The sequence below is a fragment of the Ochotona curzoniae genome, unplaced genomic scaffold (assembly GCF_017591425.1).
Source record: "Ochotona curzoniae isolate NIBS_2020 unplaced genomic scaffold, NIBS_Ocur_1.0 scaffold_4701, whole genome shotgun sequence".
Lineage (NCBI taxonomy): Eukaryota > Metazoa > Chordata > Mammalia > Lagomorpha > Ochotonidae > Ochotona > Ochotona curzoniae.
Window position 1 is genome coordinate 52,006,431 of NW_024467122.1, and position 27,391 is coordinate 52,033,821.

The following is a 27,391-nucleotide window of genomic DNA, read 5'->3' on the forward strand; positions in this document are numbered from 1 at the left end:
TTCATTCCAAGTACTCCTTCCAGGATGAATGGTGCCAGGTGAAGTCCCCGGGTCGCCTGGCAATACACTCTGGGGGCTTGGTGGTATGGGTTTGTGAGGGTTCTGGGGGATGGCACAGGTGCAGGTGTGCAGGGACTTGAGGTCTCAGATCCAGGTGAGGAATAACCTCTGAGGGACTTGCATTGACAAGGCTACTGTTCCTGTAGATCTGAGCCACCTGTAGATCTGGCTTAGATGGGGCAATGAATGGCATACCCAGATGCACATAGATAATATAGCAGTATATTGGGGCAAATAGAGGTCATTTACTACCACAGCAGAGCAGGGAGAAGATTGCTCAGAGAAGGGGCTGAGGAGAGATATGTGAGAAAGAGAACCAATAAAGAGCAACCACCGCATGCGCAAGATCTGTGGTTGGGAACAGGCTGGTGAGGGAGCTAAGGTGATGCCCTGGGTGGGTTTTGGTTCCCACTGGTGAGTGTGAGAACTGGAATGGAAGTGGTGATTTAAGCTGGATATGACTGCAGTGTCCCTCAGCATGAGTATGGACTGTCTGGGGTGTGCCAGTTTGGGTTAGGCTCCAGCACCCATTGGTGCTTTTGAGAGCCAGGGAGGGTGTAGCATGGGATAGGCTAGGTCTTGGCATGTGCTGAACCACATGCAAGTCATGTAGAGGTGGACCAAATGTGGCAGGGCTGTAGCACCCAACAATAAGAACCGGAATGAGTGTGGGCCAGTTGGCAAAGGCCACTGTTGCTGCCAGGACAGGAAGTAGACTAACTTAGCCTGAGCCAAGAATCTACTGGTGTGTGCAAAATATGCAATTAAGAGACTTTGGGGGAACTTGGGGAACTTCTTTGTCAGACACAGTCCCTGTGAGTAAGCACAACAACCAAGGAAAGGAGCAGACCAAACCAGACCAGATTACAGTACCCACTAGCATACATGTGGTTCAAATATGGGGGTGGTCCAACTAGGCCAGTTCATAACACCCACTGGCAGATGTAAGAACCAGGATAGGATGCAGCACAGGCTGGGTTGGACTGCAATACCAGCCAGTTCACATTAGTGCCAGGACTAGAGGCTGGTTGGGCAGGATTAGGCTGCAGCACCCAGCAGCATGAGCTGCCAGTGGGCTGAGACTGCTCCAGGCCAGATTACAGTACCCACCAGCAAATGCCAGGCTGAGGTGGGCCGTGCCAGATTGGGTCATAGCACCCACTAGTCCATGTGAGACCTGAGGGAAAGTGTGTGAGCCTGGTTAGGGGGCCAGTGCAGTCTCCCCTTCTGGGCCACTACTCCCACTGACAAGCATGGGAACTAGAACTGGGGACAGAAGAGGCCAGACAGGGCTATACCTATTGGCCTGCATGTGAACTGGGTTAGGGGGAGAGGCAGGCTGGGTTAACTGACTGTTGTATGCATGAGCCAGAATAAGTGCAGGCTGGTTGGGCTCTGCCGCAGCATCAGCTGCCAAGTGCTGGGACTGGGGTCAAGTCCTGCAGAACCACCTGACAAGTACAAGATCTGGGAATGGGAGTGGGCCCAGTAGGGAAACTGGGCATCTCTCTGATAGGCTGCAATTCCCATAAGAGAGCATGAGAAAAAAGGATGGAAGGGCCTGGCTAGACAGGCAGTAGCATCCACTGACATGAGTATGGGCTGGATAGTGGGGTCACTTGGGTTGAATGAGGCTCCAGTGCCCATTGATGTGTATGAGAGCTCAATGAGATCTGGAACAGTCAGTGCTGCACATACTGGCAAACACAGGAAACACTGCTGGGGGAGGGCCTAGGAAGGGTTACTGGAGTTCTCTGACTAAGCTGCAATTTCACTGATGTACGTGAGGGCTAAGCATGTGGTGGTTTGTGTAAGAGATGAAGCTGGAGACAGAACTGTCCCAGCAGTTACAATTACTATTGTATGCATGGGCTAATGTGGGTGACGGACTGAGCCATACACACAGAAGAATAAGGTCTGGGATCACCTCAGATGAGGTCCCTGTGGGTACTCTTCCCCTCCCCCAACTGGACTGCTAGACTCAGAACTCCAACCATAAGGAGAATTGCAGGATCTGTGGACTGACTGTACAGAGTGCATGTGTCAGACCTGGGCCTCCTCAGTGGAAGATAAAGCAGTGGATGGCATGCTCTGATGAACATGGAAAATATGACAGCCCACTGGGATCTACAGTGCACAGCTGTTGCCATAGCAGAGGAAGGAGGGCAGAACAAATTGGACAGCCACACCAGCCAAGTGATGATAGCAAATATCTGGGTGAATGGAGACTGAAAGGTGGACTATGTCAGCCAATAGACTTTGGCAGGATTTCCTTATCATTGGCACAACAGAATTGACAATATCTCAAAACCGTTGAAGCCACTTAAGCAGATCCATTATGTATTCCACATCAGTGACTCTAGACTGACAAGAATTGGCTGTTCTGGGCCTGGCACAATAGCATAGCAGCTAAAGTCTTCACCTTGACTATGCTAGGATCCCATATGAGTGCCGGTCCTAATCCTGGTGTCCCTGCTTCCCACCCAGGTCCCTGCTTGTGGCCTGGGAAAGCAGCCAAGGACGACCCAAAGCCTTGGGACCCTGAACCCACGTGGGAGACCTGGAGGAAGCTCCTGGCTCCTGGCTTTCGATCAGCTCAGTTCCAGCTGTTGCTGCCGCTTGGGGAATGAACCCAACAGAGAGGAAGATCTTCCTGTCTGTCTCTCCTCTTCATGGTATATCTGACTTTGCAATAAAAATAAATAAATCTTTAAAAAAACAAACAAACAAAAAAGAATTGGCTGTTCCCTATCCCTGGCAGGGTGAGACCCTCATGTTTACATTCTCTTCTTTCATTACTGTGTCTGGGGGGAGGGGAAAGACTAGGGGAGAAGCTACACCAGCCTCCGATTCTGGCTCCCTGATTGTGGCATGCTCTGAGGGCACTGCTCAAGTGGTTTTGATCATTCAACAGTTCTGAATTGCTGCTGATCTTGCCACCCCTATCATGTTGAAATCTCTCTAGAATCCACTGGTTGACACAGCCCACCTTAGAACTGGAGGTTTTTGAAGGACATATTCAGGTCTGGACTAGATCTGAACTATTAGGCAAGGAGTAGACTGCATTTGCAAATCTGTCCATTGGTTCTTTTACTTGTCTGTCCATCTGTACTTAACATCACCAAGGAAACTTGGAAGAGAAAATAATTATTGGATATCTTTCTTGAAATTGGTAAATGTATCTTGGGACAAGTTTGCAAGTAATCAAAAAAGTGATCTGTGAACCCAGACAGTAAAGATTCTTTTTACAAAATAAGAATTAAATATTCCCAATGATTTATCTGCTATTGTCTGAAAAATACTTAGAGAAAAGGTCAGAGTATTTTTACAGCATTGTCAGTTGAACAGGGTATATGTAAAAAAAAAGTGAACATGCAATGTTTTCCAGACCTTTTTTTTTTTTTTAAGATTTATTTATTTATTGGAAAGTCAGATATACAGAGAGGAGAGACAGAGAGGAAGATCTTCTGTCCGATGATTCACTCCCCAAGTGAGCGCAACGGCCGATGCTGTGCCGATCCGAAGCCAGGATCCAGGAAACTCTTCTGGGTCTCCCACACAGGTGCAGGGTCCTAAGGCTTTGGGCCGTCCTCTGCTGCTTTCCCAGGCCACAAGCAGGGAGCTGGATGGGAAGTGGAGCTGCCAGGATTAGAACCTGAGCCCATATGGGATCCTGGGGCGTTCAAGGCGAGGACTTTAGCTGCTAGGCCACGCCGCCAGGCCCCTTCCATACAGTTTTAAGAACTCAGATTAATTTTTCAATATGTGGAAAGTCATTTGAAAGATAAACAAATTTTTGTTATGAAAAGAGCAAGTTATAACTATGAGGATCTCTGTCCTCTCCCTTTCTCTGTGTTGCTCTGCATTTGAGAAAATTAAATAAATTGAAACTATAAGGAAGAATAGTTAGAAGGGAAGTTAAGCTTCATGTTGACACTGATGGTATGGTCACTTATTAAACGAGATGAGGGCTCTCACAGGAAGAAAGGTTAACGCTAAGGCAGTTGTGGAGAGAGACCCATCTGGTTACACAATTGATTAATGGAAACTATGAAAGGAAACAAAGTTGAAGAAATTGGAAAAAATACTAAGAAATAAGCAAATGGAATCTTATAAATACACTAAAGATGGTAGAAACCATGGAATTTTAAAGCCAAGATTAAATTATTGGTTTATGAGTTAGATTTTTGAAAAAGATTTATTTTATTTTTATTGGAAAGTCAGATTTACAGAGAGAAGGAGATACAGAGAAAGAGAAAGATCTTCCATCCCTGGCTCACTCTCAAAGTGGCCACAACAGCTGGTGCTGCGCCAATCCAAAGCCATGACCAGGAAGCTTCTTCTGCAGATGCCAGGTCCCAGGGCTTTGGAACCATCCTCTACTGCTTTCCCAGGTTACAAGCAAGGAGCTGGATGGGAAGTGAAGCAGCCAGGACATGAACCAGCGCCCATGCAGGATCCTGGTGGATGCAAAGCAAAGATTTAGCCACTATTCTTATCATGCTAGGCTCCTCCTGAGTTTTAAATTTTATAAGAATTTAAGAAAGTATAATGCTGGATTAAAGCACATTCATATTTCTTTAGAAAGGTAATAGTGAATGTTGATGGAATGATTCATCAGGTCATTTCTGGAACTGGATTGGCACTTTGAAGGGTGTGGCATTTATTCAGAGAAGAGTATTAGATGGTGGTCGCACTGCAGCATCACAAAGAGGAGCAAATAATTTAGCAGCAGACATCCAGGCTTTAACACTGAGCAAAATCATAAACTTACTGGAGAGGGGTGAGAACTTCTGGATTTAATGGCCTGGCAGCTGGGCTGTATAAGGTCATTAAGCAAATCCTTGGCACCTTTGTTCAAAGCCATCGTGAAGATAAAGTGACTAGTACCATGAAACTAATGTTAATAGAAAATGAGAATTGGAAACTGGTGCATATGATAGTACTAAACACTGACTGAAAGGTTTTTGTGAGAATGCTGCTGGGAAGATTGACAGGAGTGATAAAGAACACGAGTTTCAAGGGAATGCTATGTCATAAAGGAGTTGGGAAACTACATGGCAAAGAAATGGGGCTTGAAATGTATTTGTTATGTTTGGCTTAAAAAATTGTTTAGTTCAGACAAACCTATGTTTTTTCTCCTTTTCTTAAAAAAAAGCCTTACTTTCATTTTTATTTAAACAGCGGAGAGATCTCCAATTTATATATGTATATAAGGATATAAAAGATAATCTAGAGCAGCTAGCATGCAAGAGTAGCATCCCTATAGGAATGCCAGAAGCAGGTTTAAAATAAAAGAGTAGAGCCCGGCCCACTAGCCTATTGGCTGAAGTCTTCTCCTTAGATGTACTAGAATCCCACATGGGTGTGAGTTCATGTCCCGGCTGCCCCACTTTCCATCCAGCTCCCTGCTTGTGGCCTGGGAAAGCAGTCAAGGACAGCCCAAAGCCTTGGGATCCTGCACCCACGTGGGAGACCCAGAAGAAGCTCCTGGCTCCTGACTTCAGATTGACTCGCTCTGGTCATTGCAGCCACTTAGGGAGTGAGTCAGCGGACGGAAGATCTTCCTCTCTGTCTCTCCTTCTCTCTGTATATCTGACTTTACAATAAAAATAAATAAATCTTTTTTAAAAAGAGAGAGAGAGAGTATAGAGAATCTGATATAGCATCATGAAAACTGACTTTAAAAAAACGAAGTGGGGCCCGACACGATAGTGTAGCGGTTAAAGTCCTCGCCTTGCATGCGCCAGTTAACTTTTTAAAACACTTATAAGTGATTATTATGTTCTTTGTAGGACAGTAAGCACAAAAAGAAATTGAATAATGAAAAGAGGGAAAGAATATAAACATAGGCTAACTAGGAATTATTAGAGAGCAATTCTTAGTGATCATTGAGTCTAATAGTCGTTGAGTTTTTTTCCCTATATGCCTGACAACTTGCCCTCATTCCTCATTGGTGTCATTCCTGTGGCCTTGACTTCCATTTGTATGCTAATGATTCTCAAAATATCCCTGGTCCCAGAACCATATGTATATTTAAATGCCTAGTCAGGAGCTTTTATTGCACTTGTCACAGATGCCTCAAACTCAGCAGGTCCTTATGGTAATGAGGCATCCCCTGCTTTCCATCCCAAGTCTGTTCCCCTTCTTGAGTTTCCCATTTAGGCAGAATCGCTTCCTTACTCATCTGCTCTCTGTATTTAGAAATCTAAGTATCAGTCTTAATGTTTGTTCTTTTAGCCTTTTATCTAATCACTCAGTGAGACCATTCTTCCCTTTTAATATCTTTCATATATAGAGGAATCCTCAAAAAGTCCATGGGAAGTTTGTTATTACATGAATTTTGAAGTTTTTTTTGCACCAAAAGAACCATATTTTTTAAAAGGAAAAATTATCCATTTAAAAGTCAGAGTTACAAAAAGACAGAGGGAGAGCGATCTCCCATCCTCTGGTTCACTTCCCAAATGGTTGTAAAAGCCAGGGCTGGGTGGGTCAGGCCAGAATCTAGAGCCCAGAGCTCACCAATTCATTTACATATTATCCATGGCTGGTTTCAAGTAGTTTACTACAGTAGCTTTTTTTTTTTTTTTTTAAGATTTATAGTATTTTTCTTGGAAAGTCAGATGTACAGAGAGGAGAAAAGACAGAGAGGAAGATCTTCCATGTGTTGATTCACTCCCCAAGCAGCTGCAGTGGCTGGAGCTGAGCCAATCTGAAGTCAGGAGCCAGGAGCCTCTTCCAGGTCTCCCATGTGGGTGCAGGGTCCCAAGGCTTTGGGCTGTCCTTGACTGCTTTCCCAGGCCACAAGCAGGAAGCTGGATGGGAAGTGGGGAAGCAAGGCTGCAGGGGTTAGAACCGGTGCTCATATGGGATCCTGAGCATACAAGGTGAGGATTTAGCTACTAGGCTACTGCACCAGGCCTATCAAGGTATAGTAGTTTTAAGTAAGACAAACGCGTCTAAAGTACTGGCATCTGCTGTGGCTCACAGACTAATCCTCCTGCTGCAGATGCTGGCATCCCATCTGGGCACTTGTTCTAGTCCTAGCTGCTCCACTTTCCATCCAGCTCCCTGCTGTGGCTTGGGAAGGCAGGGGAGGATTGCCCAGGTCTTTGGGCCCCTGCACCTGAATGGAATACATATTGAAGCTCCTGGTTCCTGATTTTGGCTTGGCTCATTTCTGGTCATTGTAGCCATGTGGAGAGTTGACCATTTGATGGAAAATATCTTTCTCTCTTTCTCTGTCTCTTCTTCACTCTGTAAATCTACCTTTGAAATTAAAAGAAGTAAATGTTTTGGAAAAATAAAGATCTAGGGCCCATCACGGTAGCCTAGTGGCTAAAGTCCTTGTCTTGCATGCATTTAAATCCCATAAGGGCACTGGTTCGTGTCCCAGTGGCTCCACTTCCCATCCAGCTTCCTGCTTGTGACCTGGGAAAGAAGTCAAGGACAGCTTAAAACCATGAGACCCTGTGCCTGCATGGGAGGCCTGGACGAGGCTCCTGGCTCCTGGCTTTAGATCGGCTCCAGCCATTGTGGCCACTTGTGGAGTACATCAGCAGACAGAGGATCTTGCTTTCAGTCTCTTCTCCTTGTATGTCTCACTTTTCCAATAAAAAATAAATAAATCTTTTAAGAAATGTAACTACTAGAAAGATTCTCAACTGCTGGTCTCAACTAAAAGTATGAGAACTCTGAAAAATAGTATGAGGGTACTTCAATAAATTCATGGAAAACAGAATTAGGAGATTTATTTTGGACTGGTGTTGTGACATAGCCGGTAAAGCCACCACGTATATCCCATTTAAGCACTGGTCAAGACAAGGGTACTCCACTTGTGGTTAGCTCCCTGCTAATGTGCCTGGTAAGGGAACAAAGGATAGCAAGTTCTTGGGTTCCTGCCACCCATGTGTTATACTTGGATTGAGTTCCTGGCGCCTGGCTTCAGCTTGTCCCAAATCTGGCTTTTTGGGTGTTTTGGAAGTGAAGCAGCACATGGGAGCTCTCCGTGTGTTTCTCTCTCTACCTCTATCATGCCAGTATATTTAAAAAATAAATATTGTAGAGAGCTGAAAAGCACAAAGGGACTACAAAAAGCTCATGGAAAACAGAATCAAAAAGAATATACATTTTGTATGAATTTTAGAATATGAATAAATGAAAATGTAGCAACTTGGGACTGACATTGTGGCATAGCAGATAAAGCCCGAGATGCTGGCATCCAATACGGATACATCCCGTATGGATGCTGGAAAGTGCTGACTGCCCTACTTATGGCCCAGCTCTCTTCTAATTTTTAAAAGCAGTGGAAATCGTGGAAATATTGGACCCCCTGCAACCCAGGTGGCTCCTGGCTCTTGTCTTTAACTCCACCATTGTGGCCACCTTGGGGGTGAACTAGAGGATGGGCAGCCTGGAGTTACAGAGATTACTGGAGAAACAGACCCAGAGAAGGAGAGAGTCAGAGAGAGCTGTCGTCTGCTGGTTCATTCCCAGATGGCTGCACCATCTGACATTGGGTCAGGCCAGAACCAAAGCTTTATCCTGAACTCGCACATGAGTAGCAAGCTTACAAGCGCTTAGTAGGAAGCTAGATTGAACATGGATTAGCTGGAATATAAACCAGTGGCCATGTGGAATGCGGTGTTATAGGCAGCAGCTTTACCTACTCTACTATGATGCTGACCCCATAAATAAATCTTAAAAAAAAGTTTTAATAACCATCTTTAACTTACTGTCTCTTAAAAAAACAAGTTTGCAGGCCACTTCCCCCCCTGTTGTTTGGATTAACATTTTTTCTGATTTGTAGTATCACAGTGGTCTCCTTCCTGGTTTTCCTGGTCTTTGCCCTCTGGTCTACTGCCCACATTGCCATCAGATTGACATTTTCCCCGCCTCAGTGTATTTATTTGAGAGACAAATGGAGCTTTCATCTGCTGCTTTACTCTCTAATGTCTGAGAGGGCCAGAGCTGAAGTGGGGAGGTGGAAACGAAATCTAGATCATCTGCATCAGAGGCAGGAATCTGATTCCTTGAGCTATTGGCAGTGCTTCCCAGAGTCTACATCAGCAGGAAGCTAAGGAAAGACTTGAGTCAGAGGTTAAGTGTCAAGCCTAGACACTTCCAGTGTGGGAAGACATCTTATCCAGTGCCTTACCTGCTAGACCAGAGTGCCCCTGATTGACTTTTTAAAATTGCAAATCAGAGTTCACTGTCTTGCTTAAAAATCCCTTAAAAATTGACCATAGCCTATGGAATATATTTACGTTCCTTAGCAAAACCTTTTGTAAGGGGAACCTGGTTACCCTTCTAGCTGTTTTTGTTTGTTTGTTTGTTTTTAAGATTTATATATTCATGGGGCTGATGTCATGGTGTAGTAGACTAAGCTTCCACTGTGGAATCACCAACGCATATGGGTGTCAATTCAAGTCCTGGCTGCTCCATTTCCAGTCCAGCCTCTACTTATGGCCTGGGAAAGTGCATGCCATGTGTGAGACCTAGAAGTAGTGAACCAGCAGATATAAGATCTTTCTCTGTTTCTGTCTCTCCTCTCTGTGTAACTCAAGTAAAATTAAAATAAAACAAACAAACAAAAACTACTTATCTGAAAGTCGGAATTACAGAGAGAGAGAAAGTGCAATAGAGATCTTTTATCCACTAGTTTATTCCCCAGATGGCCATAATGGCCAGAGCTGGGCAGTGCCAAAGCCAGAAACCAGGAGCCGGAAGTTTCATCTGGATTTCCCATGTGGGTGTCAGGGGCCCAAGCACTTGGACCATCTTTTGCTGCTTCCCTGGGCATACAAGCAGGTAGCTGGATTAGTAGTAGAGCAGTCAGGGGCCCAGCACAGTAGCCTAGCAACCAAAGTCCTTGTCTTGGACACACCGGGATCCTATATGGGCACTGGTTCTAATCTAATGGCCCTGTCCCATCCAGCTCCCTGCTTGTGGCTGGGAAAACAGACAAAGATGGCTCAAAGCCTTGGGGCCGACCCTGCACTGGCATAGGAGACCTAGAAGAAGCTTCTGACTTCTAGCTTCAGATCAGCTCTGCTGACTGTTGCAGTCACAATATGGTAATGGCTGGTTTTAAGCAATCAGACTAGGCTCCCCCACCCTGCCCCAGCCCGTCAAAAGTGGCCAGCTGGGTGGAGGTCCCGTTTGTATGCCTGATTTTAACTTCTAAAGGTATTTATTTAAGAGGCAGAGGAACAGAAAGCTTCCATCATTCCTCCAAATGCCTACAGTATCTACACTAGGCCAGGCCAAGGTCCAGATCTTTGAGCTCAACCTAAGTCTCCCATGTGGGTGGTAGTAATTCAGTTATTGGAGTCGTCACCTCCAATTTCCCAGGGTACACATTAATTGTAAAAATCAGATTGGAGGCAGTGCTTGAACCCAAGTATGCCAGAATGGGATATAGACATCCCAGTTGGAGTCTTAGCCACTAGGTCAGTGCTCCCCCCGCTTCTGAATTCTAGTACTTTCCTTAAGCATCTTCCCAATTTATTTTCTCCTTTCCTTACTTTCTCCCTACCCCCACCTGCCTTAACACTACTTTTCCTGCAGGACTCAATTGAGCCATCCTCATCTCTAGAAGTCTCTCCTGATGACTCCAAGGCAGACTTTGAGTGCTTTTACCAAGTTCTCCCAACATATTTTAAGAACTTTAAGATGAGATTTATCTAACTATATAATAATTGTTTAATTACGTGACTCTCCAAACAAATGAGTTCCATGATTGTACAAGGTTTCTCATTTCATTTTTATTTAAGAGAGTAAGAGAGTATTGTCTTCTGTGTAGCAAACGTAGCTCCTACACCATAGAAACTCATGTCTTTGTTGTACAGCTCAGTGTTGTTTAGTGCCTTAACAGCATTGTGTAACTCTCATTGCTGTCTAAAACTAGAACATTTTCATCACCCCAAAAATAAGCCCTGTGCGTGAGTCACTTCAGTTCTCTTCAGCCTCACCCCACTCTGACAAGCAGTTATCTAATCAACTTTGGGTTTCTTTGGCTTAGCCTAGTCTATGCAATTCATAAAAACGGAATTACATAGTATTTGTACTTTTAGGGTCAGCTTATATTTTTAAATTCCTCATTTAAAAAAAAATGTTTATTTTTGTTTGGAACGCAGATTTGCAGAGAGAGAAGGAGAGACAGAGAGGCAGAGATCTTCCATCTGCTCCCAGCTCAGCACATACGCAGATTACTGTTGTCCCTGCAGTCTTAAGAGACCACACTGTACAAAATGGTACCTGATGTGCAACAGTTCTTGATCTGAGTGATCTGCTGGCTTTCAGGTCTGAGGGCTACTTGGACCTAACTTGGGTGGAACCTGTAGGATGCCACATTGTTGCAGCTCACTGAACCAGAAATGAGTTCACTCCCAGCTCAGTGCATACACAGTCCTATCCCATAGCCTTTGCTTCCCTACACAAACTGTTCAGCTCTAGAAAGCAGACTGGGCTGTGAAATCCACCCTGTTTCTGCACTGCCCATCTGGGACCTGCTGCTCTGTCTCTGCTCCTGGTCAAATCAAATAGAACAGCAAGACGGACAGTTCTTTGTTTGGGTTCACCTCCGGAGCTCCTGATGGACGCCTCTTTCCACCTTGTTGCTGGTGGAGTTCCAGCTGCAGGTGCAGTTCAGATCGCAGCTCACTGAATGCTGCTGTGGTGTCAGTCACTGCAGCACTGCACCATTGTGTCTGCACTTTCCCACGTGTGTCAGTCTCCAGGTGCCCCTCCATTGTTGTTCTGTCCTCATCTATTTCCTGGAATGTGCCCTCTCTGCTTCATACTGGCTAGTATTTCTCTGTTTAAACGTGTCCTTACCATATTCTGCCATCTTGACCGAGAACTTTCATCTGCTGGTTTATTCTCCAAGTGGCCACAGTGGTCAAAGCTGGGCTGGTCTGAAGCCAGGAACCTGGAGCTTCTGTGTTTCCCATGTGGGTACAGCTGCCCAAGAATTTGGGCCTTCTTCCACTACTCTCCCAGTCACATTAGCAAGGAGCTGAATCAGAAGTAGAACAGTGGGACCCAAACTGGCCCTCTCTGGGATGCTAGCTCTGCAGGTAATTTGTGTTTTACAATGTTGCTGGCCTCTATGACTAGCTTCTTTGACTCAGTATAAGCACGCACGCACACACACACACACACACACACACATGCATTTTAAAAGTGTACTGCTGTCGTAATATGTGTTAGTACTTCATTCCTTTTTAAAGGAATATTTAGGACCAAATAATAGCCTCATTTCAAAAACTTATTTCTTCAAAGTCCCTAGGACTCAAAGGGCAAAGTTACAAGGGACCTCAGTTCCTGCTGATGCTGCAACTAGAGCAGTTACAGTTTCATCTGTTGTTTGCTTATGGATAAAAATTTCATTTTAAATTTGGATGGCACTGCCTTCCAGATTGAGAATCGACTCTCCCTGGTTCTGAAGGGTCTTTCATGAATCTTTCCCCCATTCTTTTTTCTAATGTTGTTTTCTCTATCTTGTGCCTTGGTCAAGTAGTGCTTTTGTGGAATCAGTCAGTCTCTCTCTTGCTACACACACACACACACACATATCATATATCTTGACTTTATGCCATTTCCTGTGTCATCTCCTCTGCTTGAAATTTTCTTTAAACCTGTTTAAAGTTTTATCAGTTTCACTAACCTTCAATACCTAATCCTGATCACTGAAATCCGCTAGTAATAATACTGCCTGCTGATGCCTTGACACTGCTTTCTTAATTGTTTTGTAATTACAGTACTTATAACATTTATCAGTATTATCAGCACAGAACAGCATATATTAGTATACTGGCACAGAAATCTGAGAGAAGGAGAATGGGTGTGCCCATAAGGAATAGCACCCGGCATATCCTATGATGATGGAATAGTTCTCTATCTTTAAACTGAACTTGACACTAGAGCTATAAATACACACATTGTCCCTATGCCAGTTTCCTGTCATTAGTTAAGATGTACTTACTAGGGAGCGAGCCATTGTTGGGGCATAGCACATAAAACCGTAACCTTGCTTGATGGCATTATCCATGGGCACCCCATGGGCACTGATTTTAGTTTCTGACTTCTCCACTTCCAGTCTAGCTAGCTCCCTGCTAATAGCTTGAGAAAAGCAGTGAAAGATAGCCCGAGTATTTGAGCCCCTGCCATTCACGTAGAAGATCCGATGAAACTTCTGGCTCCTGGCTTCGGTTTGGCTTAGCCTGGCTGTTGTGGCTCTCTGGGAAGTGAACCAGGAAATGGAAGAACTCTGTCTCTCTCCAGCTGCAGATCTCACTTTCAAATAAATGAATCTTTTTTTTTTTTTAACGATGTATTCATTGGGGAAAATTGGAAAATTATATGAAAAGCACATAGAACCTCTCTGAAGCCCTTGTAATTTTCTGTGAATCTGTGCTTTTTCAGATCATAAGCAGAAAACTAGATTAGCTGGGATTTGAACCAGTGCGCACATGAGAGTCTGATGCTGTAGACTGAGGATTAGTATTAGTCTCTCTGCTGCTGTGCTGGCCTCAGATTCTGCCTTTCAAATTAATAGTAAATAAATCTTTCAAAAAAAAACTTTTCAAAGTTTTTATTTTGTATATCAAGTAAAATGAGTATTATGCAAATTTAAGCACTAAATAATAAGAATTTATCTCAATTGATTTTGTAAACAGGTTAGATGTAAAAAGGGTTTATTAATTTTTTGTTTACATTTATGGTCAAGCTTAAAGTGAATATAAGCAAAAAAGTAAATATGAGGAAAACTATAGTAAAATTAAATTTATTTTTTTTCAGGTTAAACTCCAGAACAACATATCATACCAGATGGCAGACATACATCATTTAAAGGGTAAGCAACTTAATTACAGATGAATTGCAAAAAGTCGTTGAATACCCCAAGTCCTCAAGAATTAAGAATTAGGACCCGGTGCGGTGGCCTAGTGGCTAAAGTCCTCTCCTTGAACGCACTGGGACCCCATGTGGGTGCTGGTTCTAATCCCAGTGGCCCCACTTCCCATCCAGCTCCCTGCTTGTGGCCTGGGAAAGCAGTCAAGGATGGCCTAAGGCCTTGGGAACCTGCACCCACGTGGGAGACCTGAAGGAGGTTCCTGGCTCCTGGCTTCAGACCAGTGTATCACCGGCCACAGCGGTCACTTGGGGAGTGAATCATCGGATGGATGATTAAATTTATTTAATAAATAAATAAACCTTTAAAAAATTTAAGAATTAGTTACATATTCAAGTGAAATAGTATGATGGCAAAATGTTTGCCCTTTGTATTAAGATAAATAAAGGGTCATTTAATGTTGCTTTACATATAGTAAATACAAGTTAACATTTGAAGTCTGATTCTTAAACATGAGTTTTAGACAAGATTTGTACAATGAAATGTTAAGAGAATCCTCCAAGAAAATAGAGATAGAGCTTCAGAAGCCATCTATCATGTTTCCAGGTAAGAAGGTGAAATGTGTTCCCACTTGTGCTGGCCAATCTGTCAAGGCTAGGGATCCATCCCTGGCTGGTCCTACAACCTTGATGCTTTAGTTTCTCTGATAGCAGAATAAAACAGAGATAGATAAATGTAAAATTTTTTAAATGAATAAAAATGTGCCTGGAATGACTGTATAAGTACACATGGCATGTGTACATTTCCATTGATGTGAAGGGGAGGGTTACTGAAAGGACAAGCTCTGCTGTGCTCACCTTCCCGTTGCTGCTGCGCAGTGGAGCCTGGAAGCCCAGCACCCAGCCTCTGTCCCTCACACCCTTTGGTCACTGCACTCTGTGTTACACCTTTGTACACATTAACTCTTTTAGTGTGTGGGTTATACCTGTTCTCATAAATACTCTTGTATTATCATTTTGAGTCTCTTTAGATAGAATTCATACACCTGTTTTTATCCTTCTCCTGAAGTAGCGAACTTGAGCTGATTTTGCTATGCAGTAGTTTTATTTTTCCTCACCCAACAAAACCACTTGGAAGTGCTATTTGTGTATGATAGCCCCAAAATAAAAAAATCCTGAATTTTTTGCTCTCTCTGGTTTATAACAACTTTGATTTTCTATTAGAAATGCTGTGTAACCTAGGTGGTTACATGTGTTTTTGCTGCATCTGTGTCCATATTCTGCTCCCTTTGACTTGTGAGTCATTGTGCTAACACACAGAAAGCAGTACTGTCAGGGCTGCTTCCTGGCTTCTGGCTTCAGCCATTTGGCAAGTAAATCAATGGATAGAAGTTCTCTCTTTCCTTCCCCTCCCCCGTTCCTCTTGCCTGTCTCTCTTCTCTCCCTCGTTTTCTGTAACACTATCTTTCAAGTGAAAAGAATCTTTAAAACATAAAAATTAAAAATAGATAAATTTTATTGACCATGGATGTGTAGTAAAAGGCAATGAAATGTGGTGTTATGTGACTTTAATTCCTCATGATACGATTGGAAAACATCCCATGGCTTCTGAATAGTAAAGCGTTATAGTGAGTAAACTTGACTCCTTTGGTTCTTGTGTGGATAGAGCAACTTGCTGAGCTTCGTCAGGAGTTTCTTCGACAAGAAGACCAGCTTCAGGACTACAGGAAGAACAACACTTATCTTGTGAAGAGGTTAGAATATGAGAGGTAAGTTGCTGCATGCAGCAAATCTTCCTAAGGCTGAGGCATTTACCTAACCTTTGCATCTTATTCATGTCTCCTTCTGGCTTTTTTTTTTTCCTTCTTTTTCTTCCCCTCTCTCTTAATTTTCTTAGATATTTTAAATTCATTTTTTGTCATCTCTCTTGATGTTTCTCTGAAAGCCATATTCTTTTACAGTGTTTTGATAGGCTAAATACCACGAAAATATCTCTTATATGCATGTAGAGTTTGTTGAATTGGTTGTGTAGAGTTCCTTAAGAGACAGCTCTGAGTTTTATCTGATTAGATGCATCAGACTGAAAGAGGATTCTGTGGTTCTTTTTGAGGGACACCCAGAAGATGAAGCCAACATTGGGTATCCCTGGGGGTCGGGGTGCTGCTCCTGTCACTCTGCATTTCTGCGTTCTTGCTCATAGTCCTACACCCAGTGAGGTGGCCAGGGACTTCTTAGAGGTCTTTCTAGCAGTTACTCTTTAAAAATCTTTATAATTTTATGGTAAAAGGTGTTCATTGGATCTTATACCAATAATTAAAAGAATTCTCTGTTTTAAAGCACTGATTACCCATTTCTAACTTTTTACTGTTGTAAATTATTTTGAAAGATGATACAGAAAATGTTAAATATTTGCAAGTATGACTACAATTGAAATGTAAAAATTAACATATGCCAGAACTGAAATGTTTAGAAGTGACTAATTATTCCAACATATTAATATCCCAAGGCTTTGGGGTTTTTTTTTTTCCAAATATGAGAACACCAGGAGGCTTCCTTTTCTCACTATTCAGATTATTCCAGTCATAAAATTAAAATAATAATAAAGTATTTAGTGAGCATTTCAAATAATCTGGTTAGCTGTCCAGATGCCTAAACAACTAAAGCCAGTCTTAATCCAGTTAGGAATTGGAGTGAAGTGTAAAATCTAGGGACAACATAACAGCATCTTCACCAACTTTCAATGACTGGATTAAATGTTTGCTCCACCATACTTTTTGAAATGCTCCAGGATACATATAGGAAGTTTAATTTCCATCTTATGGTAGAAGTTTTTTCTCTGTATTTATTAACTAAGTATTTATTTTTGCACTGATAAACTGTCTATATCCTTTTATTGTTTGTCCAGTGGAAAGTCACTATCCTTATGTTTTGTTCCTTTTCATTTTCTCTCAATTGCTACCGCTTAATCTTTAGTAGTAGTTGTTTCATTTCTGCTTTTCTGTGGTTTAGGTTTTTGTTATAGTGTTTAAGTTACTAATTAATGGATAATTCATCTGCCATCATTAGTTATTAAATCTCGTAATTGTAGTTTTTCTCATTTGTTACAACTTAATCTTGCAGTTTTCTTTAGTATTTCTCTTTTCTGTGATTGGCATTGACTTTGACAATTGTTTCTTTGTAGATACACGTCATGAAATAGTCAAAAAATAATTGTTTTTATCTTTCTAATTTCTGTTTTCCCAGTTAACTTTATCAGCATTTCTTATCCTCCATTAAAAGTTTGACTACTTTACAAAAAGTACTTTACAAAAGTTGACTACTTTACAAATTTTGACCTGTGTATTTATCTGCTTGTTATCTGTCCTGCCCACTCTGATGTGCCTAATGAATGTTTTCTAAATGTTTATGTCAATTTCTGTACAACTTGGAGAATGCAATGCAAGACAATATAATTTAAAAGAATATCTTTGTAATTTAGTTTTCAGTGTGGACAGCAGATTAAGGAATTAAGAGCACAACATGAAGAAAATATTAAAAAATTAGCAGACCAGTTTTTGCAAGAACAAAAGGTAAATTTGAAAGTATATACTTAAAGTAAAATTTTTTATAAACCATGTAATTTAGAAATTAAAATTGTGCTTTTGTCCTAAATGCAATTTTAATTATTCTAGTGTGCCTAATTCCAAAAGTGTTTTGTAGTAGCTTTGTTGCTAAGTAAAATAGACTGTTGTAAAAATATAGTCTCAAGTCTTAAAAATTTTGAGGTAAAGTATCTTTTGTTTGACTTTTATAAGTAATTTTTGTTTGTATATTTCTGTTGTAAAGCAGATAACACTTTAGTGAGTGGCAGTTAGTTCTTATGCACTGAGAAAGAAGTGGAGAAAGTGCTTTCTTTATTATCAGTCTGTTATTCTAACATCCTTTCTTAAAATACAGAATGGAACAGTGAACAGCCAATTTTGATTCGTACTTTTTAGAATAACATTACCTTAATTTATCTATTTTAAATTAGTGTTTCATGAAAGTTGTTTCAGAAGTAGAGAAAATATGTGTGAATGTTGCTGTTCGGTAAGGACATGATTAACTGTACATCCTGTAATCACACCTGATTTGGCATGGTTTATGTTAAAGTCTTGTGATTAAAAATAGAGAGTTGAGGGTGAGTGGTGCTTGTTTTGTTTTATGCTTTGGTGGCATTTCATCTAAAGGACTAGAAGAAGTTAAGGACGTTAAAAGGCTTTTTGTTCCTGCTTTTATTATGTCTTAGCTTTCTTTACTCTTTATAGCAGTGCATTTGAGGGTCATTTTTTTCTCTTATTTCACGTTTTGGATCTGTAAATCAGAATAGCTACTGCCTAGTTGTTGCGTATCTTGAAGAGATATTAGCATGGATTGGTAGAGGGTGGTAAGCCTTAGTGATCTACGCTAGAAGAAACCTTGAGGGCATCCTGAATGTATCATTGAGACAATGGAGATTTAGAAGAGCATGTAGAAGGCAAAGGAAAGGGGAAGAGAGGTTTGTTTTGCTACTGTGTCATTGCAAGCCTACTATATTCACTAATGGGTTAGGTCTATTCTAAGTCAAATGAGAGCTTTTCCTCTTCCCCAGATAATAATGTAAGATGTTAACGTTAGGGGAAGTTGGGTGAGGACCAATTACTTTTCTGCGCATCTAAAAATATTTCAAGATGAAAAGATCAGGAGTCAGCACTGTGGTGTAGTGGGTCAAGCTGCTGCCTGTGATACCAGTATCCTCTATGGGTGCCTGCTCAGGTCCTAGCTGTACTACCTCTGATGCAGCTTCTTGCTGATCACATGGGAAAGGCAGTGGAAGATGGCCCAAGTGTTTCAACCGCTGTCATCAAGTGTGATATCGACTGCCAAAACAGTTGTGGTCAGCTGGGGAATGAACTTCTCTCTCTCTCCCTCTCTAACTCTTACTTTTGAATAAATAAATAAATCCTTAAATATATATATATAGGAGGTCCTCTTAGCAAATCAAAGACATTGCATCTAGAAAGCCACTTTTTTATTAAAAAAATATTTTATACAGTGCATTCACATGAGGATACTGTCATGAATAGTGTATTAAAAGGAATCTTTAAGTGGAAAAATACTTTTTAAGTTGTTGACTTTAAATTTTTATTTAATGTTGTTTATTTTGCACACATCTGCAGAGCAGTAGAGTTCTGTGAAAATAGTTTTATCATGTAATGTTCTGTTGTGCCTCATGGATGTTCTCATCCTCAACTTTCATACTGACATGTTCAAAAACTTCATTGTATCACTTAAATTGTCAATAATTAAATTCTTAGAACCAGTTATTGCTTACTAAGATGTCAGAAAACGTAGGATTTGAAGTCAGAAAGACTCTAGTTGGAATCCCTTCTTTACGGTTCTGTAGCTTTGTGACCATAGGCAAGCTTCTTAACATGTTAAACCCTGAGTTTCAGTTTGCTTTCCCAAAACTTTTTTCTGAATTAGAAGAGTTTTCAAAAACAGTTTATCATTTGTTCTTGATTTTATCTGCCCTGGAAATCCTATACCTGATTACCAGAACAAGTTTTCTTCTTTTTTTGTGACACATTCTTAAAATTTGGATTTCATTTTTCTAGATTCCCTATAGATTGTGCAATGCTTTTTAATGGTATTACTAATAATTATATTGCATGACACTTTACAGCTTATGAAGCATTGTATATAATATTAACTAGAGAAACTGACATGGCAGTTCAAGTATGTTCACATGACTCCTGGCCTCTCCCAGTTTCCTGCTAATTCAGCTTTCAAAACTGGTCTGGCCATACAATTGAATTTGGTCTAACCATATTCCTGAAGATTCAGTTTTTCAAGATGATTCAGAGGGAGCACCAACTTATGTATTTTTCTGCCATTACTTGTTATGCTTGGGTGGCCAGTGTCTCCAGGAAGCGAGTCTATGATTTTCACCCTTGCTATTTCTGCTTATGTAGAAGTCTGATGATCTCAGTGGTCATCTGTCATTCTTTCAGAGCCAGGTTAACAATCTTAGTAACATCTGTCATACTTTCAAGGGCACACCTAAAAGGCAACTTCCTTCTGAGTGCCATACTTCTTGATTTTAACTTAGCTATAAAAAAAACTCAGCCTGCCATCAACACCCAGGACAAAGTCCAACTCTAGGCAACCATGGTACCCACAGTGTTCAGCAGGGTGTCTTGTAGTATCACTCCCCTGGTATAAGCAAAGAGAATTACCTCTGTCTAATGTTTTCGGCCATATATTGCAAGCCGCTATGTTTTGACTTCGTGTTAGGCATAAAAACTGAACAGAAAATAATATATTCCACATTTCCAAGTGTTTAGAATTTGACCCCATGATACATGTTTTCAAGAATGAACTGTCAGAGAACTAATTAATAGTCGTATCAATGAACTGAAAATACTGTGACCAAATTTTTATCTAACAGCAGGAGGCTCAGAATGTTCAAGCAAATGGTGGAGACAAAACGAATGTGAATGATCATGTAGTACCTAAAAATATCCCAAATGCAGATGAAAATGCTGCAGAAAAAAATGAAGAACCCTCAAGTAATAATATTCCACATGGGAAAGGTATGATTATTATTTTTGTTCTGTGTTAGTGAACATTTTTAATCATAGAAGAAAACTTTGAGTTTTACTTCAGATATGATTGATTGTCTATATTGTTTCCAATTTGGATTATTTGGTAGAAGAGAAAAAAGAGTAAGTTGTTTCAGGATTACATTATGTTCAAAGCAAGATATAAAGATGCTCAGTCAATACGGCCTATTGATTTAGTAACTCATTGTTAAATTCCTTCAAAACATCTTTAGCATATACAAGAAAAAGTATAGGATGATATCTTTTTGTTACATGGGCAGAACAAATCAAACGAGGTGGTGATGCAGGGATGCCTGGAATAGAAGAGAATGACCTAGCAAAAGGTGATGATCCTCCCAATGGTAAGTAAAAATCATTAGAGAAGGGGAGAAAAGGGGATGAGGAAAAGCTGGTCAGTGGGTACTAAGTTCAAGTTAAAATAGGAGTCAGTTCTGGTGTTGTTTTGCACAGTGGAGTGATTACAGATATTGATAAGGTACTGAATAAAAAGACATTTACCAGGATTGGAACATTATATGGTATACACATGTATTGAAACATCAGTGATAATTACCTAATAATTTTTACGTGCCATTTAAAAATATATTTGAGAAATCCACTAAAGTTGATTACATTTCACAATCCCATTATATCTTAGAGTAATACCTGGAAAAGCCAGATATTTGATCTGCATGATTCAAATTTCTACTGAAGCAACTACCCATGAATTGCCAGTAGTGGTTTTTTTTAGATGTGATTTTTGTGAAAATTTTAGGTAAAATGTATAGTATTTTCATGTTTGCCCTGATTGGAATCAACAATTTTGTCCCTTTTCTTGATGGCTCAGTCATTAGTCCTAACACTTTTGCTACATTAGAGCTATTTGTGCATACTAAAAGTACACATGGCATGTTTCTCTTGTATGAAATGTTCCCTGATAGCTGTTTTGTGCTTTAATGCTGCATGTTAACCTCAAAAGGTGCTGCTTAGGTTTTACAGCTTGGCTTGTCCTTTCAGTGGTTTATCCCCACTTTCCACTATTTTATTCACTATTTTTTTTTCTTCCTCTAAGATATTTTTGTTCAGTGTGTATTTCTATTCTTTAATTTATCTACTACTTATATATTTTCACTTGAAATCTAGTCCCACTTGGTGCGTCAATCTCTCCTTTTTTCCCTTTGTGTCTCTTTTTCTTGTCTTGTTTGTATTTATTGGCCAGATCCCCTTCTTTACCAACTCCAGTTTATTTTGTTGGAAAAAACCAGAACTAACAGCAAGTTGTTGCCTCCTCTTGTCTCTTGTTTCCTTCTCAGTTTCAATGGGTATAATTAGTTATGTATGGCTGATATTTCTGAGTGTCTGATTTTCAAGTGAGTGAAGTGTATGAGTCCTTTTATTTTCAGTTTTCTTGTCTGCTCCAATTCTTTAATGTCTATATGCTTGTGGGTTTCCAATTCGTAATGTATTCAACTAAAATGTAAGAACAAAACAATGACATGAATTTAAAAAAATGAAGTTAGACCAAGCAAGATAATTTTTGCTAGGCAGTGAAGTAATCCAGTGACTTTTAAAATGTGGTCTCTGGGGCCCGGCGCGGTGGCGCAGTGGTTAAGGTCCTCGCCTTGCATGCCCAGGATCCCATATGGGCACCAGTTCTAATCCTGGCAGCCCCGCTTCCCATCTAGCTCCCTGCTTGTGGCCCGGGAAAGCAGTTGAGGACGGCCCAAGGCTTTGGGACCCTGCACCCGCGTGGGAGACCCAGAAGAGTCTCCTGGCATAGTATCGACCGTTGCGCTCACTTGGGGAGTGAAATCGGATGGAAGATCTTCCTCTCTGTCTCTCCTCTCTGTATATCCATCTTTCCAATAAAGAAAATAAAAAATAAATCTTTTTAAAAAATGTGGTCTCTGGACCAACAATATCAGCATTATGTGCAAATATACTAGAAATGTGAATTCTGAGGCAGGCATTTAATATATCAGATGCCTACATTCTATCTGCGAATCCCTGGATTAGAACAGTGGCCTTACTTCCAAATCTAGCTTCCTGCTAATGCAGGAATGGCACCAGTTGAGGACTCAAGTAGTTGGGTCTATGCTACCCACTTGCAAGATTGAGTTCCAAGCTCCTGGCTCTTGGCTCCTGACTGTGTCTTGGCTGAACCCTGGCTGTTCCAGGCATTTGGGAAATAAACCAGCAGATGGAAGGTCTGTCTTTGTCTCTGCTTCTCTGCCTTTCAGATAAATTAAGACTACATGAAATTTATTTTTAAAAATCAAATATCTTTTTGGAGAGAAAAAAAAAAACACAGATTCTTAGCCTTTATGCCTACTGCATTAGAAATCTGGAGGAAGGGAGCTAGCAGGCTGTATTTTACAAAGCTTTCCCAGCAATTTTGATCTGTACTGAAATATGAGAGCCACTGACTTAAAATGTATTTTTCTGAAATTTTACTTCATTTACGCTAGTCCTGGACTCATTGAATTTCAGCCTGATTTACCTGTATTACATTGTGCTTATTTATTTTTTAAAGCTGTATCCAAAGTTTTACCAAGGATGAACTTAAGGTTACCTGCCCTACATACATTTATTTTTCATGTTTTATGGTTACAAAAACTTTTTGGTTTAGATTTGAGCGTATAATTCCTAACATCTATCCATTTCTATATAATTTTCAAATAAAAATTTTATCACTGAATTATACATGTGTAATGTCTTAATATTATTTTCTCGTTGGTTATAATTTATTACTTGGCTACCAAAACATTCCAAAGTTAGGGTAAAGTTAAATAAGAATGTAAGAGGTCTTAGAGATCTTGTCTTTACCATCATAAGGTATATTGTATTTATCAGATGATATTTCTTTTTTAACAATTTTATTTATTCATTCAAAAGGCAGAGTTATATAGAAAGAGAAGGAGAAATAGAGAGGTCTTTCATTCATTGGCTCACTCCCCAAATGGCCACAATGGCAGGGATCGGGCCAGGTAGAAGCCAGGAGCTTCTTTCAGGTCTCCTGCATGGGTGCAGGGGCCCAAGGACTTGGGCCATCCTTCACTGGTTCCCCAGGTGCATTAGCAGAGAAGTGGATTGGAAGTGGAGGAGCTGGGTCTCCAACCTGACACCCATTTGGGCACTGCAAGCAGCAGCTTAAACTACTGTGTCACAAGGCCAGCTCCAATACGGTGATTTTTAAAAGTCTTTTTAAAAGATTTATTTATTTATTGGAAAGTCAGATATACAGAGAGGAGGAGAGACAGAGAGGAAGATCTTCTGTCCGATGATTCACTCTCCAAGTGACTGCAACGGCCAATGCTATGCCGATCCAAGAACTTCTGGGTAACCCACACGGGTGCAGGGTCCCAAGGCTTTGGGCCTTCCTCTACTGCTTTTCCAGGCCACGAGCAGGGAGCTGGATGGGAAGTGGAGTTGCCGGGATTAGAACCGGTGCCCATAAGGGATCCCTGCGCGTTCAAAGCGAGGATTTTAGCCGCTAGGCCACGATGCCAGTTCATACATGAACTACGTAGCGGGACAAAAATCTTTCTTCACCTTTCTGCTTCCTTAACTTAAAAAAGCACACAAACGTTTTGTTAGAATTAATAGCAACCAATAATGTTACTTTCATGAGTTGTCAACAAATTCATATGTGTTTTTCACCCTAGGAACTTGCCATACTAATTCAGACAGTGATTATATCTCTATAGTTTGGGATGAGAAAAATGCCAAGAAATGTATAGAGATTATTTAGGTTTATAAGGGTACTTTAAAAATTTTGTGGGGAAATTGAATTAAAAGATAAATTCATGGTTCAGCCTTTGGCAAAGCTGTTAAGATGTTGCTTGGGGTGTCCTGAGTGGAGTGGCTGACTTCAAGTCCCAAGTTGGTTCCCCATTCCAGCTTTGTGCCATTGCAGACCCTGGGAGACTGTAGATTGTGACTTAAGTTTCTGGGTTCTTAGAGTGTAATTGGGAGGAGACTTAGCTTTGGCCTGGTCCACTCCCAGCTGTTATGGGCATTTCTGGAGTGAACCGGTAGATTGCCTGCATCTCTGGTTTCTGCCTTTCAAATGAGTCATATAAATGAAAGAAAATGAAAAGTTTCTTTTGAGTAAAAACTTGGGGATTCATGTAGTTTTATCTCAATATGATATGTGTTTTTCACAAGCTTTTGAAGTTCTCTTCTATATAACAGGATACTGTTGAAGTTCCCTTCTGTATAACAGGATACTGTTCAGCCTTCAAAAGTTTGAAATCCAGTCATTTGCAACAATGTGAATGAAGCCAAAGGATATTATGTTAGGTGAAATAAACAAATCACAGACCTGGCAGTTTGGTGGAGTGGTTAATGTGTCACATCCCATAGTTTAGAATGTCTGAGTTCAAGTCCTGCCTCTGCTTTGCATGCTGGCTTCAGATTGCGTCTTGGGAGGTAGCACATGGTTGTAGCCCAAGTGGTCAAATGGAGTTCTAAACTGCTGACTTTGCCGTGTTGTTATAGGCTTTTGGACAATGAACCAAGTGGAGGATCTCTTTGTGTTGCTCTCCTCTCTTGGGCCATCCTCTGCTGTTTTCCCAGGCACTTGAGCTTCTATCCCCAATATATCATCTTCATCCTATCGAGATGCACTAGAAGGGGCTGGATCAGAGACAGAATAGTCAGGACTCACACTGGCATTCTTATATGGGATGAAAGTGCCTCAAGCAGTAACTTAACCTAATGTGCACAATGATCTCTCCTGTTCTAGTTATGTATTATGTAATTTATTAAGATAGTTTACTAAAAGCAATCTTAAATGAAAAACTATCTAAATTTATAAAAATGTATTAAACTTTCAAACAATCAGTTTTGATATAGTTAAGATTTGTTTCTCTTAGATACATCATAAAATGAAATTTGATAAATTACACCCTGATTGTTTCTCTTAATAATTAAAATTTTAGTGAAATACCACCATTCTAATTTCTTTCTATTTTGCTATGACTGTATCTGTACATGAACAGCAAGGTTGTATGTGTTCCACATTCCTGAAACATTCACTAGCCATTTATGAAAAGAATGTTCAGAGAAGAAATGAATTATGTGAAAGGTGGCAATTTATTTTTTCTGTTTTTCATCAGGAAAATAATACTTTGTATTTATGCCACAGAATGTTCAGTGATGTTCTTCATTCTGTGGGTTGATGTTCTTCACCAAATTTGGAAAATGTTCAGCCTTTCTTTTTTCCTCCTTTAATCTCTTTTTATTCTTCTGGGACTTACGTCACATGCTTTTCAAACTATGTCATATTAACCCACAGATCACTAATGTTTCATGTAGTTTGACAGGCAGAGAGATAACAGGACAGCTAGAAAGAATGAGAAAGAGGGAGGGGGAGGAAGAGCAGGAAAGAGAGGAAGAGACGCTCCCTGCAGTGGATGCGCTCCCTTAGTGCCTCTAACTGTCCCCAACTGGGGCCAAAGTCAAGAGCCAGGAATTCAATCCAGGTCTTGAACATGGTGGCAGGAACCCAGTTTCTTGAGCCATCATTGCTTATTCAAAGGGTCAGTATTAACATGAACTGGACTTAGGAGTCAGATCTGGGAATTAACCAGGCCTTCTGATGAGGAACTTGGGCATCTTAGCACCTGCCTCTTTTGTTTGGTTGTTTCCTAAGATTTCCTTGTATTTGTATTTGAAAGGCAGAGTTAGAGAAAGAGAAGAGAGGATTTGCATCTGCTGGTTCACTCCCCAAATGGCCAATGGCTGGAGCTGGAATGATCTAAAGCCAGGAACCAGGAGCTTCTTCCAGGTCTCCCTCATGGATACGGGAACCCAAAAACTTGGGCCATCCTCTCTGCTTTCCCAGTCCATAAGCAGGGAGTTGGATCAGAAACGGAGCACCATGACTCAAAATGGTGCCCATAGGGGATGCCGGCATTACCGGTGCCTACTGTGCCATGGTGCCAACCTCCTGTGTTTGTTCTTGAGTGTGGATTATATTCTTTGCTTTGTCAGTTTGTCTAGTAACATTATTGTGTGCTGTAAGAGTGATTATGCCAAGGGTTGTATAGCTTGTTGGGGGTGTTGAATTTTGTCCTGGGAAACAGTTAAATTAGTGGAGAAGCCTCCTGATTCTGGTGGACTTTAGTTTTGTACCTTGTTATGGCAAATATTTGGCTTTTCAGTACCATAGTGAAATACCTGAGGCAACGTTTCTCCCAGGTTTTATTTAAGAAACAGAGACTGAGAAGCAAAGTAGTATGGACAGATAGAGAGACCTCCTCCGCTGAATCACTCCCCAGCTGTCTGCAGCAGCCATGGCTGGAAGCTTTGTGAGTGGTACACACCCAACTATTTTGGCTGTCTCCCAGGAGTCACACTGTCAGGGGAATTAGACAGTAGAGCTGAGAACCAAACCCAGAAATTGCAATATAGGTTCTAGGTATCTTAACCTGTAGTTTTAACTACTAGTTTGTGTAACCACTAAGAACACCTGCATTTCAAAAAGAAAAACTGGATTTACCTTTCTGTTTGGGGCTTCTAGACTAAGAACAGGTGATATTATTGTTTTGATCTTTGATGAAGGCAATAGGTGACCCAAACAAGGAAAAATAACATGATAAGCCAAGGGGATAAAGAGAAAGAGGATACGAAGTGGAACAGCTTCTTTGGATTACCACCATTCCAATTCCTATCCAGCTCTTTGCTTGTGGCCTGAGAAAGCAGTAGAGGATGACCCCAAAGCCTTGGGACCCTGTACCTGCGTGGGAGACCCTGAAGAAGCTCCTGGCTCCAGATCATCTCAACTCCAGCCACTGCAGTCATTGGGGAGTGAACTAGCAGATAGAAGATCTTTCAGTAAATCTCTTTCTAACAAAAACATTAATAAATAA

At 41.0% G+C, this 27,391-nt stretch overlaps 1 protein-coding gene across 7 annotated transcripts in view; it reads left to right on the forward strand.

Annotated features, from left to right (window-relative positions):
• GOLM2 (golgi membrane protein 2) overlaps positions 1-27,391 on the forward strand; it is a 68,295-nt gene that overhangs the window by 15,838 nt on the left and 25,066 nt on the right. For 4 of the 7 annotated variants that reach the window (XM_040968601.1, XM_040968599.1, XM_040968604.1 and 1 more), the window contains exons 2-6: positions 13,864-13,918; positions 15,581-15,683; positions 17,393-17,483; positions 20,366-20,507; positions 20,798-20,878. In XM_040968601.1, the coding sequence (XP_040824535.1) occupies positions 13,864-13,918; positions 15,581-15,683; positions 17,393-17,483; positions 20,366-20,507; positions 20,798-20,878 (472 nt within the window). Of the gene's footprint in view, positions 1-13,863; positions 13,919-15,580; positions 15,684-17,392; positions 17,484-20,362; positions 20,508-20,797; positions 20,879-27,391 lie in introns of all 7 variants that reach the window. The other 3 variants (XM_040968598.1, XM_040968602.1, XM_040968600.1) reach the window with 2 other exon arrangements.